General features: G+C 46.1%; 1 protein-coding gene across 2 annotated transcripts in view; it reads left to right on the top strand.

Moving 5' to 3' along the window:
* GFRA2 (GDNF family receptor alpha 2) overlaps positions 1–16350 on the top strand; it is a 111332-nt gene that overhangs the window by 6549 nt on the left and 88433 nt on the right. For both annotated transcript variants that reach the window (XM_060251064.1, XM_060251063.1), the window contains exon 2: positions 11440–11754. In XM_060251064.1, the coding sequence (XP_060107047.1) occupies positions 11440–11754 (315 nt within the window). The remainder of the gene's footprint in view (positions 1–11439; positions 11755–16350) is intronic.

Below are 16350 nucleotides of genomic sequence, written 5' to 3'. Positions count from 1 at the left end.
ACATCTCTATCCCCTCGTTTATATTAGAGCAAAAGAGGTGGTGATCCAGAAAGCATCCTGGAGCAAATGTCCCACGTCCATCAGGGACCTGCCCTCTGATTCTTTCCTACCCTAGGCCATCTAAACTGCTTGCTAGCAGAATTCCCTGGCACTGCCTCCCCCATCCCATCCGGCACCAGTCAGCTAAGTGGAGGGGGTGGTGGTGGAGGTTTGGGTTTTTCAGCTCAGGGGGATGCTGCTTCACATGCAGATTGAAAAGGCCCTAACTCAAAGAACCCCCTGATGGGACACATGGCGCACGTGGAAAAGTGTGGCTCATTTATACATGCTCAGATTACACAGTAAGAAAAGACTGAGGGGGAGAGAAGCCTTCAGGAATAGCCTGTCATTCCGGCAAAGGGAAGCTGCATGGCTGCTGATCCATTGTATTCCCTGTGGAAGACTTTCGGTCCCTCCTACAACAAAGGCGCTCTTATTGAGACTCAGTCACTGACCTGCCAATGTAGTCCAAGGTTGCCTCTAAGCAGTGCTTCCTACAGAAAAAAAAGAGAGAGTAATTCTAATAAGCCTTCTGAGGCCACACATTCTCAGCTGTGGGACTATAATGGTTCTCATCTGCTGTATTCAGAAGATGCTCCCGGGACAAAGTCCTTGAAGAGATAAGAGATCCTTCCAGCCTGGAGCTTTGATCTCCGCCAGCAGCAGCCACTGCATTGGTTTTCTTTCAGTTTCTTATAGAATCACAGGGTTGGAAGGGGCCGTATAGGCTGTTTAGTTCAACCCCCTGCTCAATGCAGGGATCAGCCTAGAGCATCCCTGGCAGCCGCTTTGTCCAGCGGCTGTTTGTCCAGCCGCTTTGCTTAACAGGTTCCAGTGAGGGGGAGCTCACCACTTTCCTAGGTAGATGATTCAACTGTTGAACAACTCTTTCTGTAAAATTTCCCTCCTAATATTCCACCTGTACCTTTCTTCCCTTAATTTAAACACATGATTTCTGCAAACACAAACAGCTCCCTGCCCTCCTCTAAGTGACAGCCCTTCAACTACTTAAAGGGAGCAAACATGCCCTCCCTCAACCTTCTCTTCTCCAGACTGAACATTCCCTCAGCCTTTCCTCATAGGGCCTGGTGTCCAGGCCCCTGATCATTCTCATTGCTCTCCTCTGCACCCGCTCTGTCCACATCCTTTTTGAAGTGAGGCCTTCGGAACTGCCCACAATATTCTTCACATTGCCTGTTATTGGGAGAAACTCCTGTGGCCCTTGGTCATGCTTGCCCTTCTCCTCCAGATAGGGCAAAGGTAATGCCTGCCAATTTTGTAGTCAAAGGCTGCAGAAGATACTCTGTAGAGGAACATGTGTTGTTTGGTTTCCATTCTGTTTTCCAGCTTCATTGTAGTTCCTACTTAGATGAGAGGCTGGCAGGTGTGTGATGGGATCTCCCCATTGTGATTCTTTTGGAAAAAGCAGCCCTATGAAGTCTTGATCATGACCACAGAACAGATTTTCTTTGAACCTCTTGAAGCATCAAATAGCTCCCCCAGGGTCATTTCAGGTTGGGAAACCAGTGTGGTGGGGGGAACCTCTAGCACTCTCTTCCCAAGTACCATGTCCCTGATTCCTGGAAGTGCCTAGGGATTAAATTCCCAGCATGGAATGGACAATATGTGTCTGATTGCATGGACCCATGGAGGATGTGAGGAAGACATAATGTGAGGAAGACATAGTTAGGCTTAGCCTGCAGGACAACTCAGATTCTAGTCTTACCTCAACTACTGCTGGCAGTTTGACACAGAGTGGGTAATTCTTGGCCAAGAACAAGAGATGCGATAAATAATGCTTGGCTCTCTATTCCGTCTTGGCATTACAGCATGTAAGCCATTGAGAGACATAAAATTCTACTTCAGGCAGAAATGACAAGAGAACTCATAATCATAGATATGGTTGGTAATAAATATACTAAGTCTATATGGTGGTCTGAGGCAAAATTCTTGGTGATTCATACATGGGTTGACCAGAAGGCAGTAGTGATTTCTTTTCATGATCTTTCTTTGTCCTTTGCATTCAGCCAGCCCATGCATTTGAAAACCAGACTTGTCTCTAGAGACTTACTTTTAGCGAACAGGAGGAAGAAGACTGGGGTCTTGCTCCTTGATCTTCAGGCCTGGGAACTCTTTTCCCTGGAAGTGGCTCGAGTTGGACTTGATGTTGGCAGGACTTAATGTTCTCTTCAGCTCCCTTTGGGCAATGTGGGTCTGAGCTGCAGAAGGGGGCATCTTCTGCTCAACTGCTAGGGAAGCAGCTCTAGCTGTGGTGCATAATGCTTGAAAAGATTTCTCTATTCCTGCTCAGCTGCTTGTGCTCTCTTCTTGTCTGGGCTCCCTGGCAGCCTATCCTGGGATCAACAAATGTCCTTAAGACAAAGTATTTCTTTGGTGTCATCAAAGAACAAGAAATGGATTTCGTGTAAAAAGGGATCAGGCAGGAGAGAATCCCACTAACTGAGGATTAGCTGTGGTCAGGGAGATGACAAGCCTGTGTTCTGTGCTGTACCATTTAAGAGGGGAGCTGATGAGGTGGGTGAGGGGGAAAGATTCCTGCAGCTAGAAATCTTGACATCTCAAGAGTAACTGCTATATGGTGATGGCATATAGGACATGCCACATTCCCTAGTGTTGCAAGGACCCAACTGTGTCATCCTAAACAGAGTTGAAAAGATAAAGGTAGTCCCCTGTGCAAGCACCAGGTTGTTACCGACCCAAGGGCTGATGTCACATCACAATGTTTTCTTGGCAGTCTTTTTTACACCCTTCCAAACTCCTTTACTTTAGTGGTAAGTTTTGGACCTGGGTTTAGCCATAGTCTCAGGTGGGAACAGATGGAGAGATTTTCCTTTGGGCTTGGCCAGTGCTGGATGCTTAGCATCTGCTAGCAGTCTTTTCTGACTCCCAGCAGACCCCAGGAAGCCACATCAGAAACCTCAACATTCACTGATCGCAATTTGCCTTCCTTTCCAAGTCTGTGCAGCTTTAATCTTGTAAAGCAGATGAGGACATGGGGGTGGGTATTGATCCTCAAATGACATGTTTAACTTTCTCTCTCAGAATGCCATGAGAGTATAATGAAAACAGGGTGGAAGGAACTGTGTGAACTTGGATGAACTCTGCAAGGGTTCTGAGTTCATAGTCATGCCTGAACTCTGGAGTGTGTGTCAACACAATTGATCTCCATGTGACACTAAAATGGCTTGTGAAGGAGTTTCACCCTTGCTTTGTGCTTAGCAGGGGGTTCTCTGTCTGGCCAGTATGATCTTCCAGGACTACTGTGGTCTCAAAGTCCCAGTCCTTAAGGCAAGAGGCCACTAGGCAAGAGATTACCCAGATACTTTCCTTGAAGGGGAAGCTTATAGTATTTGATACCTTTTCAGGTTCTGCACTTTCTCACATGGTAAACTCATTCCTGATACTGATACTACCTACTGTGAACTTAATGAGGCCTCGCTTCTCCCTGTTGGTGGAGAGGTCTGTCAGTGGTTATAAGCTACCAGGTTTTTTTTTTTTTTTAGCAAGAACTCACGGGAACGCAATTGCAACTGGCTTGATGACAGGGGGTGTGACCTAATATGCAAAAGAGTTCCTGCTGGGCTTTTTCTACTGCTGGTGGTAGCAAGAGAGTCAGGCTTTGGCTTCCGTGATCTGCTTATAGGACTTTGTGGGCCATATTCAGTTTTTATGTCCTGGACAGGGTTATTGATAGCTTGTTACTGTATAACTATGCAACATTAGGGTTTTATTTTGTGAGCAACATCAAGTAGGTTCTCTGGAGAGGCAGCATACAAATTTTCTGAAGAAATAAATGAATCAACTGTATAGAAGCAACTGTCAGTAACTGTATGGAAGAAGATGGTAGATTAGATGGACTACTGACCTGATCCTGCACGCCTGCTCTTATGTTGTGAGAGGATAAAATTTTACATCAGAAGTGCAAAATGATCAGCGCACAGGACTGGCTTTTGAATGCTCCTGTCTCTACTCCCAATTGTCCCTGCAGCAAATCCTAAAGGACTGGGATTCTTGCTTTGTCCCAGTCACTTTGCACTTACTCTAAATCTCATCTATCATTTTGTTGCCAACTAACCCAGTACTGGAGCCTGCTTGGCAGTTCCTTTGATGACTGAAGCCAGAGGCGGGAGATGCGTTCCCTGTAGACGCTTCCACATAGTTCACAAAAGTTAGATCTTCCTAGGAAATCAGAAGCATTGCTTTCAAGTCCCAGTATTGAAAAAGGGATTTGAGAATGGCAGGTTAGTTTCAAAGCTTAAAAAATGGCATTTGGAAAATGCCTCTTTTAAGAAGGCAAACCACACTTGCCCTGTTCTGACAGCTCATCTTGTCTCCACTGGGCTCAGACAGTCACAAGACTTTTGATAAAAAAAGTGAGACCTGGCAGCGCCGAGTAGGCCCCCCTCGCTCTATGCCCCTCAGCATGCAAGCTGTTGCAGTTAGCGGATCTGCTTAGCATTCAGCTGTGACCTTCCCTCCAAAGGCATGTTGGCAGTTTGGTGTTTGGAACTGATGGCAAAAAAGCGCATAACCTGCCAACCAGCTACACAGGGAAACAGGTGGTGTTCCGTGATGGCCTGGGCCATCTGCTGGTGTAGCCGCTAACATGGAAGTCGGGGTTGAAGGAGACTTGTCCACGTCCTTCCCAACTCCAGTTATCAATTTCCTGGGAATCCTGCTTTCTTCCCAGAGATTTGCAGACAAGCTTGGAACAATTGTGGAAAGTCAGGAGGATTGATAATTCCAACCAGAACTGTGGTACTGCTAAACAGATGGTGAGCATGCCAAAGGCAAACATGCTGTGTTGTGGCTCCTTGCTACAATTGTCAGGCTGCAGTTTATGCATGCCAAGCCTCACCCATCGAGGAATGGACTGGGGTGCACAATCTTGTGAGGACATGTTCTGGCTTGCCCTCTGCCTCTTGTGTTGTCTCCTGTGGGGTGGGGGGTGCCAAATTGGAGGGGGGGGGTTGAGCTTCAGTGGGATGAAGTTTTCCTTCTGCTCTTGACTTAGTGGGGGAGAGGTGGGGCTGCATCTTCTGGTTTGCTTCAGCATTTTGTACATCTGGTTCTAAGAAAAGATCGGAAGATTCATGATTTTCAGCTGGCTTGAGATAGTGATGAGCAAATTTGCAGATGATCGCGTGGCTTCCTGGATCAGGAAGAATCAGTAGAACCAGGGCTTTTTTTGTAGAAAAAGGCCAGCAGGAACTCATTTGCATATTAGGCCACACCCCCTTATCCCAAGACAGCCAGAACTGTGTTCCTGTGCATTCCTGCTCAAAAAAAGCCCTGTGTAGAACCAAAAGGCAGAGGAAGATCATGGTGTAGGACTGTCAATCCCCAGTTGGGCAGGTGGTCTTCTGGTGCAGGCCCTCCCCCTGCTTCAGGGTTATCAGAAAGCAGGGGGAGGGACTGGGAAATGTTTGCTGGGCATTCCATCATACCCTATGGAGATGGGTCCCAATAGAGTGTAATGGAGAATGATCTGTGGGTATCTGGGGCTCTGGGGGGGGGTTCTTTGATGTAGAGGCATCACATTTTGAGCATAGTATCTGGTGCCTCTCCTCAACGACCACCACCCCAGTTTCAAAAAGATTGGACCAGGAGGATCACCTGCCTCCAGCTGGGGATTGGGAACCTTGCACCATGACTTTCCTCTGCCTTTTGGTTCTACTAATTCATTCATTTTATGGCTGTGACTGTGTCTAAATTCCAAAGATGCCCACAGGCTCAAAAAAAAAGCTGGGAATCCCTGCCTTAGCACGTCTCTAAATACTGTCTCCATCCACCTTTCCAAGACATGCACAAGGCCATACTAAAACACTTTTCCCTGGGAGCAAACGCCATTGAAGAGACCCGAGTAGGATTCTGTGAAGACCTGCTTCAGTTGGTGCTGGCAGTCTGTTTCCTTCTGAACAACAATCCAATTCAGCTCCCCACCCCCTTCCATATGTCTGCACTTCACAAAACTGGGCTATTTTTTTATTTCAAAGAATTTGTATGCTGCCTCTCTAGAACCTGCACAGGGCAGCTCACAACTGAAGAGATAAACAAGCCAATAAAATCAGTAAAATGAAAGCCACCACAATGCTGTTTGTCTTTCTTGTCATAAGCAAATTCTCCTTTGCCTGTTCTTCCCCTCCTTTTTCTAACTTGATTTGTGCCCAAGCATCACCAGACTTGAGCCCAGCAGTGCCTGGGGAAGGCTGAGTCCTGAAATACTGGGAAAAAGTACCTCTGAGAATGTTCAGAAACCTCCCCTTATCATTACACATAATTGCGGTCTCATCTCTCCCCATTCACCTTGAAGTGAAGAGCAGGTTGCCTGCGAGCACAGGTTGAAGGCATGGTTTCAGGAATGATCCCACAATGCCTTTAGGATATGTACACTCTGTTCCCTTCCATATAACAGTCCAATCCGACAACCAGCTTGGGTTCTCTAGAAACTCCAGATGGTTTCCTCAGTCTGAGTGGGCTGGAAGAAGGCTGAAAGAAGGCAGTCAGCAAGAGGAAAAGCATGTAATGTGCACTTAACATTGAGCTTTGGGTGAGAAAAATTCGGGGCAGGTGGAGGAATCAACAAATGTATTTTATATATGTTAGTGTCTTTGCATGCCTCAGGAAGAATTTATATGAGATAAACAATCACAGTTATGTGCATTTCCATATGGCATCTAAATACTGGAATATATGTGTCGCATAGAATATAGCTTCCACTTGCTGGTTCTCTTGGGTTGCCAACCTCTTGGTGGAGCCTGGAGTTTTCCCAGAATTACAGTTCCCCTTGAGCAGTGTTTCCCCAAGTGGACAGTCCTTCCTCCTGGGTTGTGGTGGGATTATCTAGGAGGTGCTAAGAGGCAAGGGAGTAGCAGGCTGGAGTGCTGGAGGTGGGCCTCTTTGACCATGTTGTTCTCTAATTTATGATTGACCAGCCTAGACCCTAAATGCAGGCAAATGGCCTCTGGTGGAAATTATTGGAATTTTTAGTAAATATATTACCAGAGCTCTAAAGGAAATTGCAGCTTTGGAGGGTGCACTCTATGGCATTATACCCCACTGAGGGCCCTCCCTTCCCTAAACTCTGTGGTCTCCAGGCTCCACCCTCCAAATATCCAGGAATCTCCCAAGGCAGAATTGGCATCTTTATGTTTCTCTGGGGTTCTGCTTGTAGGCAGTTTATTTTAAAACTAAACCCCCTTATAAAAAACAAATGGAGGTATTGCTTTGATATAGGGATGTCTGAAGGGTTTCCCCTTGGACAAATGGGGCTGAAAAATGGGGCTGTCACAGTGGAAGTGGGCAAAATGGGCAAGACGTCAGCAGCAGATTGACACAAGTCATGGGGTTGCAGCCTGAGGTGGGAGAAGGGGGCTCGAGAAAAGGGTTCCCAGACCCCTGGTGGAGGCAGGGATCCCCCCAATGCCAGGCCCTGACCGCCAGCTTCCAACCAATTGGCCAGCAGGGGGACTTACCAGTAGAAAGAGGAAGGCCTCGGCCAGTGATGGCAAACCTTTTAGAGACCGAGTTCCCAAACTGCAACCCAGAACCCACTTATTTATGGCAAAATGCCAGCACATCAATTTAACCTGAATACTGAGGTTTTAGTTTAGAAAAAACAACTCATAGTGAAATTAACAAACTGAAAGAACATTTGGTCTGGATAGCATTTGCTTAGGAAACCAACAAAATAGTAACATGTCAGAATGGGAGAATGATGGTGAGAGTGTTATAAGGCAATAAATGGAGGCTGTTCATTGCTCTGTTGCTTGCAAGTCTTGGTTAAACTGAGAACATGCCTTTCCCAGAGGTGTTCCTGTCCACTTAATTTACTTTTGAACATGTAACATACATTATAAACATCATTCTAGTTTGCCATTAGGAAAAAAGAATACATTAAAATATAGTGTGTTTAGCAGGAGCTGGTGGTTAGGGTGTCCAAATCAGATCTGGGAGGTCCTGATTCATATGCCCACTCTGCCCTGGCAGTTTGCTGGGAAACCTTGGACCAGTAATATACTCTGAGTTAACCCACCTCATAGGTTTTTTGTGAGGATAAAAGAGAAGGGGAGAGTGTGTCAAACCACTTCAGTGTCCTTTTGGGGGAGGAAGGCAGGGAATACATGATGTTAATAAATTAAGTTGATGAAAGGAGTCCACTGATTTATAAATCTGAGTCCAGCAGCACCTTAGAGAACAAGATTTTTGAGAGTGAAAGCTCCTTTTATCTAATTGAGGGAGTTCTAATGCTGGAAAGCTTGTGCCTCCTCCCCCAAATCTTGTTGGTCTCTAAGGTGCTCCTGGGCTCGATTCTAGTTGTTCTACTATGGACCAGCATGGCTACCCTTGGAAACTTCAGGGATAGTCTGAATTGTATTTAGAAAGTCTGATATGAGAAAGGAGGGCCAGTTTGGTGTAGAGGTTAAGTGTGTGGACTCTTATCTGGGAGAACCGGGTTTGATTCCCCACTCCTGCACTTTCAGCTGCTGGAATGGCCTTGGGTCAGCCATAGCTATCACAGAGCTGTCCTTGAAAGGGCAGCTTCTCTCAGCTCCACCTACCTCACAGGGTATCTGTTGTGGGGAGGAAGATAAAGGAGATTGTGAGCTGCTCTGAGACCCTGAGATTCAGAGTGAAGGGCAGGATATAAATCCAATATCATCTTCTTTCTTTAAACTGAAACTGCAATCCTGTGCATGTATAGAGAGTAGGTTTCATAGTGCTCACTGTAGATTACTTCCAAGTAGCCATGGAGAGCAAGCCCAATGAGGAAAGGCTAAGGGACTTGGGGATATTCAGTCTGGAGAAGAGGAGGCTGAGGGGGAGACATGATTGCTCATTTGAAGTATTAGAAGGGCTTTCACTTAGAGGAGGGCAGGGAGCTGTTCCTGCTGGCAGCAGAGGAGAGGACTGGCATAGGAAAAAAATTAACAGTAAGAGTTGTTCAACAGTGCAATCGACCCCCTCACTGGCAGTCTTTAAGCAGCGGCTGGACAAATGTGTGGCTCTTGAATCCCCCACCAGAGAAGGCATTTGTCTCTTTAAACCACTTCTTCAAGCCAAGTCAGCCAGTGGCTTGGAGAATGCATTTAAAGTTCAAGTTGCTTTCTTTCTACCTCTCTCTCCCTGCTCCCTCCCACCATCTTCCTTCCTTCCTTCCTTCCTTCCTTCCTTCCTTCCTTCCTTCCTTCCTTCCTTCCTTCCTTCCTTCCTTCCTTCCTTCCTTCCTTCCTTCCTTCCTTCCTTCCTTCCTTTCTTCCTTCCTTCCTTCCTTCCTTCTCTCAGACATCTGACGTTCATGTCTGGTGGCTCTCACACATCTGACATTTATTCTATGTGGCTCTTATGTTAAGCAAGTTTGGCCACCCCTGCCCTAGTGGGTCCCATCTAACCCCCTCCCTAAAACTGCAGGAACACCTGCAAGGAATTTTGCTCTGTGTGTTGTGCTTGGGGGCTGCATTGTGGTTGCAACCCCACCCCTCCCCCCACGGCAGTATTCTAAAGGTGCCCATGAGCTCAAAAAGGTTGGAGTGCCCTGTTGTCTCATTGAAGGAGGCCCAGTTAGGGTTGCCAGGTTTGGGTTGGGAAATAACTGGAGATTTGGGGGAAGGAGCCTGAGTTTGGGGAGAGGAGGAGCTTCAATTAGATATGACTCCAGAGTCCACCTTCCAAAGCAGCCATCTTCTCCAGGAAAACTGATATCTTATCACGTGGAGATTTGTTGTAATCCCATGAGGTTTTCAGCTACTATCTGGGGGTTGGCAACCTTGTTCTGCACCCATGCTTAGAAGGGTATAATGCCACAGGGTCCACCTTCCAAAGCAGATATTTTCTCCTGGTGAACTGACCTCCGTCACCTGGAGATCAGTTGTAAAAGCCAGCAACCTCCAGCTACTGCCTAGAGCAGGGGTGGCCAAACCGTGACTCGGGAGCTACAGATGGTTCTTTGGCAACTATTGTGTGGCTCTCGAAGCCCCCACTGCCCCACTGGCCAGCTTGGAGAAGGCATTTGTTTCTTTAAATCCCTCTCCAAACCAAGCCACTCAAAGCCCTCTCTATGGGCATGCACTCTCCCTGCTCCCCCCACCGCGCATGAGGCTTGGCTATTCCCCCTGCGGGCCGCCTGCCACCCCCCACCTTCCCTCCCTCCCCAGAGCTGCAATGCAGCCGCACTCCATGACCCCTTCCTCCTAAGAGGTGCGCCGAGCCACGCTGTGCCAAAGCTGGACCCTACCGGCTTTGATGCGGCCAGCATGCCTTCTAACTCTTTGAAGGCGGAAGTAAGGGGGAGTGAAGCCTTCTCCCATGTGGGTTTTAAAGAGTTAGAAGGCGCACCAGCCACATCAAAGGGTCCAGCTTCAACGCCACTGAGGAGGCTCGGCATGCCTCTGAGGAGGAGGGGGCATGGAGCGCAGCTGCATTGCAACTCCTGGGAGGGAGGGAAGGTGGCGGCAGGGGGACTGCGGTGGGGAGCCAAGCCTTGTGCACGGGGGGCAAGGGAGCGCATGTGCTCCCAGAGAGGGCTCTGAGTGCCGCCTCTAGCACCCATGCCATAGGTTCGCCACCACTGGCCTAGGCCATGTTGTGATGTCACACAAGAAGTGATATCATGCCAGTGACTTCCAGGTGACACTCTGGTATTTGGGCAAGAACTCTGTGGTAGAATCCTGTTTTACAATAGAATTTTTGTCCAAACACCAGAGAAATGCCCGGAAGTAAATGACAGGATGATGTCATTTCTTGTATGACGCCAGCAATGTGGCCTGGGCCTTTCTCTTTCTCCTGGTAAGAACTCCTTTCATCCCCCACCTGTTCCAGGAGGGAGCTGGCAGTCCAAACTGGGGATGAGAATATGGGCTAGGTCTGACAGGCATCAGCAGATGATTCAAGACTGAGATACAAGTATGGCTGCTTGTCTCCAAGTAAGGACTGAAGTTCTCCTGGAATTACAACTGATCTCCAGATGGCAGAGATCAGTTTCTGGGGAGGAAAGGACAGCTCTGCAGAACTTGGCAGGTTCTATGGCATCACATCTCCACTGAGGTCTCTCCCTAATTACTGCCCCCAATCTCTAGAAATTTCCAAAGCTGAAGTTGGCAGCCCTAGATTCCAGAGTGGAAGAAGGTACAGAGTGGGGAGATGCTTATATTACTCTTGGGGTTTGCAGGGTTGCATTGTTCTTGTTGCTGCTGGAAGTGCTCTGGTATTTTCAGGCAGCAGAAAATTTTGGGGTGGGACCATGCCTGGAGGTAGATGAATGGAGCAACTCTTAAAGACGATTCGCTTTGCCAGGGATGGGTGGCAGTCAGCGTGTTGTGGATCCTTTTGCTCACTCACCCTCCTTTGACCTTTCTCTCCTTCTCCTGAACTCTCATCCAGACAAGGTGTTCCACGCCTGGGCTGGTCCTTCTTCCCTGGCTGCCCAGGAGCCACATGGTTGGCGGACCCCAGTGGACTGCGTCCGTGCCAATGAACTCTGTGCCGCCGAGTCTAGCTGCAGCTCGCGGTACCGCACCCTGCGTCAGTGCGTGGCTGGCCGTGACCGCAACACCATGCTGGCCAACAAGGAGTGTCAGGCAGCCCTGGAGGTGCTGCAGGAGAGCCCGCTCTATGACTGCCATTGCAAGCGTGGGATGAAGAAGGAACTCCTGTGCCTTCAGATCTACTGGAGCATCCATCTTGGCCTGACGGGGGGTAAGCACGCTGCCCAGGGTGGCACAGCTGGTTGGGATGGGGTGGGGTTTCCACATTGGTTCATTTTTAAATAAATGAACACACCTGTCAATTCTGAGTGTCCACAATGGTTTACAGCAATAATAAAACAGCAACTTAAACACAATAAAACAAAGTAATTAAAACCAAATAACAGCAGGAGATAAAATTCAAGCTAAATCCAGCAGCGTTATATTTTTTTGGGTGGTGGTGGTGTTTAAAATGATAGCAGTGGGGGAAAAATTAATTATAACAAATAACAATAAACCAGTACAAATGGTAAAATAGCAATAAAACAGCAGAAGTTAGAACGAGCAAATATTAAACAACAGGTACCAATGACCGTGCCATATACACAAGACACACATTGAAGCAAAACTGCTAAACAGATGACTGGGGCCAAGACTATTCAGGGCTTTAGAGGCGCTTTGCCCTGAATCTTGCAGCTAGTGAAGGTCTTTTGGCTCTGGACATATATAGCCCCTAAAGCTGGACCTGTCAACAATTTCTCTACTTCAATCTGGACCAGCTGAAGTTTTCAAACTATCTCCAAAGGCAGCCTCAAATAGAGCTCACCACAGTATCTAAAGTGGAAACAATTCAAGTGGTTTTTCCTGTGGGAAATGTAGGCCATTTACCCAAGCCGGTGTTAACTGTTTTCAGGAATGGTGCTGGAAGAATTGAGTGAAATAAAGATGAAGAGATATGAAGTTCTAGGGATGGATAAATTAAAAACTGAAAAATTATTGGATGTACCTGAGAAGGAAGTGAAATGAGACATCCTTGATCTCTTAACAGAAATATGCAATTCCTTGTTAAAATCAGCATCTCTTTCAGAGGCTGAGAAGATAGTGAATGCACACTGATGTTTAAAAAGTGAATCCAAAGGAGATCCAGGAGAGGATAAGCCAATTAGTCTAAATATCTAGTCCAGATAAATAGGTGGAAATAGTTACCAAAGACAGAATTTAGTATGCACATAGTGGAACAAGCCCTGCTGAGGAAGGTTCAGCATGATTTCAGTAAAGAAAAGTCCTGTTTCAGTGACCTTTTGGGATTCTTTGAAAGGAATAAAACAACGTAGAAAATGGTGTGCTGGTAAACATTGTTTACTTGGTCTTCCAAAAAAGCTTTTTTCCAAGCTGTTCACCAATGACTTTGAAGTATTCCTAGCAAGTCATGGGATAAGAGGTTAGGGACACTTGTGGGTCAGAAACTGCTTAAATAACAGAAAGTAGTCCATATAAACATTTCTTTCAATGAAGTAAATTGTAGTATTCCACAAGGATTGGTAATAGGGTCAATGCTGTTTAATTTGGCTAGTATTATAATACCCCTGTATAGATCCATGGTGTGGCTGCATTTGTAACAGTGTGTGCTTCTGATCACCTAATGAGTTTGAGTCTTTTTAGTTGAGAGAAAAGGTGACTATTAGAAGATTATAAAAATGCTCTTGGGTGGAGAAAAGGAATAGAGAAATCTTTTTCTCACATTTCCATAATATTTGAACTCACAAACACCTAATCAAATTGCTGCACTGTAGATTCAGCATAGACAAAAGGTAGAACTTGAGGAATTAACTGTCAAAGGATGTAATGATTTCTATGAGTTTAGTTGGCTTCAAGATGAATTCTTAGAGGGTAGATGTATCAATGGGTTACGGAATGGTATAGTCTAACCCAGTGTCACCAGATCTCAGAGGCTTAGCAGGGTAGCACCTGAATGGGAGACCACCAAGGAAGGTTTTGCAGAGGAAGACAATGGCAAACCACCTCTGCTTAATGACTTGCCTTTAGAAGCCTGTGGGGTTGCCATAAATGGCCTGCAACTCAACGGCACTTTACACACACAAGTCTATCAGTGGCTGTTGACTAGATGGGACTTCAGTTTAGGGTTGATGTTGGGTTTTTGATGCAATTTCACTTCCTGTTGTCATGAGTTAATTAAGTGCATGCTGATGTTTAGCCAGTGAGTAGGTAGAGCCAATGAGAATGTTTGCACGTACTTCCCGCCAAGGCTAGGTGTCAATATGCATAGTGACCATTGAGGGAGAGCCCTAATAGGCTAATCCATATATTTGGGTGGTGGTCTAGGGGAAAACATTTGGTCAGTTTTATTGCCCTTTGTGTTAAGACCTTAGATCTCCACAGCAGTTGAAGTTAAGACTCGAGAGAGTCGAGTTGTAGTCTAGAAGCTAGATAGGATATTGAATCCTTCTTTGTTTTCTAGAAATCCTAGTCATACCTTTTCCTCATTAGTAAAGTAAACTACTTTTATTTTTAAGCTAAACCGTGTGCCTGGCTGTTATTTGTGGTTCTCTCCATGTTACTCTGCTAATCGTATATCTAAACCCCAACAGTTGCCAATCTCCAGTTGGGCAAACCGGAAACCACAGTGTACAGATTGATAAGAAAATAGCAAAACACTGTGTAAATTACACGCTTCAGATAAATGCTGTACATTCTTTACTCATGCATCACTTCTTATGGCAAGAATGAAACCTGTGACTCATGTAGCCGCACCTGTTGAATAGAGGACTGCTACCTCAGGACTGATTCAAGGATATACAGTACCATCTGTGTCTACCAGCAAGAGGGATATAAAGACAGCAGGATTTGGTACCTGTTATTTGCAGCATCCAGTTTGGATCCTATTTGCAACAGAGCCTTTGTTTGAGGATTGTGGACTCTTTTAAGTTTCAGTATTGGATTAAGTGCATTTGATGCTTGCCATAAGAAGTGATGCTTGAGTAAAGAATGTAAAGCATTTATCTGAAGCATGTAATTTACACAGTGTTTTGTTGTTTTCTTATCAATCTCCAGTTGGGGGCAGGTGATCTCCTGGTTTGGAAGCCCTGCCCCCACTTCAGGATTATCAGAAAGTGGGGGAAGGGTTGGATGTCTGTTGGGTACTCCATTATACCCTATGGAGACTGGTCCTGATAGGGTATGATGGAGAATTGATCCATGGGTATCTGGAGCTCAGAGCTGTTTTTTGAGGGAGAAACACCAATTTTTCAGCATAACATCTAGTGTCTCTTCTCAAAAAACCCCCTAGTTTCAAAAAGATTGGACCAGGGGGTCCAATTTTATGAGCCCCCAAAGAAGGTGCCCCTGTCTTCCATTATTTCCAAATGGAGGGGAGACATTTAAAAGGAGCACAGTCCCTTTAAATGTGATGGCCAGAACTTCTTTCAGAGTTCAATCATTCTTGACACAACTTTGCTCCTGACTCTACCCCCAAAGTCTCCTGGCTTCACTCCCAAAGTCCCCAGATATTTCCTGAGTCAGACCTGGCAACCCTACTTCCCTTTAAATATCATTGCTGGGTGGGGCAAATTATAAGGCTGAGACTTTGGCCTCTGTACCGTGCTTGTAGATTTCCCAAGTGGCATCTCATTGGCCACAGAATGAAACAGGAGGGAAAATTAGATGGATCATTCATCTGATCCACTGAGGCCGTTGCTCTTACTCATTCCCTCTGTTTGCATTCATATATACAAACAACAAGCCCCCCTGAGTCTCAGTGAGAAAAGCAGACTAGAAATAATGTAAACAATTTTTTTTTTTAAAAATGTGCTTAAGCTGCAGGAGTCCATGGGTGGATGTGGGACTGGAACCCAGGTCTCCCAGCCCTGCTCTCATGTTCTTGCTGTGAAGCAGCTTGGCCTTTCAAATTGGATGCCATAGAGGAACCAAAAGATTTCGATATCCCTATTGGAAACTAGCTTTGACATAAGTACAAACAATTTACTGTGAACTTCTAGCTCTGTTGTGTATACTGTATATTGGCAAACACTCTCTCTCTGTATGTGTGTGTGTGCATGCAGGGAGGAAAAAGAGTGGGATGAAAAGAGGCTCTCCCTTGACAAATGTAGCTCTGCTTCAGAGAACATGAAGGCAACTGGTGTGTGCAGAGCTTCAGCTCCCTTGGTTTGCAAACATACTCCAACGTATGCCAGATTGTGAAATCCGTTGCACCGTTTCGTCTCTAGCAAACAAAAATCCCTAGACGCAGTTTGCAAAGATAACTCGGAACCTCTTGGGGAGTTGCCAATACTAGACAGTTTGATAAAAAGCACAAATTGTCCACAATGTACCTGTTCAAGATGTTGCCCTTCGTCTGTTGCCCAAGTGTCCCTGTCTGGGACATACCAGCATCTGGGAGCTGAGCTCCTTCATCAAGGCAGCTCCCTCTCTATCTTGGTGTTTTCTTGAAAGTTAATTGTGTGGCTGCCAGCAGAAATTCAGCTTACTGTTAATACCTACTAGATTTTCTAGTGAGCAGCACAGTTCTTTTGATATGTAACTATGTATGTCTTGGGCAAAGTAGTATACAAAGGAAGTCTCTGCCCCTTCTAGTTGCTATTTGTTTTTAGGGAAGCCAAGTGAGCCCCCCTCCAGTTATATGGAGCTTAGAATCTCTTGTTGCTCTTTGCCTGCCTCGTAGAATCACCTGAAGGCCTCAATATGTAGGCATGCTAATAGGACAGATGCTGAAAAATCATGGTCAAATCTTTCATGGTCTGCAATAATTTTATTTAAAAGTCACTATGTAGGGGAAAGGGGGTGTGGAATG

The sequence above is a fragment of the Heteronotia binoei genome, chromosome 12 (assembly GCF_032191835.1).
Source record: "Heteronotia binoei isolate CCM8104 ecotype False Entrance Well chromosome 12, APGP_CSIRO_Hbin_v1, whole genome shotgun sequence".
Lineage (NCBI taxonomy): Eukaryota > Metazoa > Chordata > Lepidosauria > Squamata > Gekkonidae > Heteronotia > Heteronotia binoei.
The sequence above is the reverse complement of the archived record's forward strand: the minus strand, read 5'-3'. Positions and strand labels throughout refer to the sequence as shown.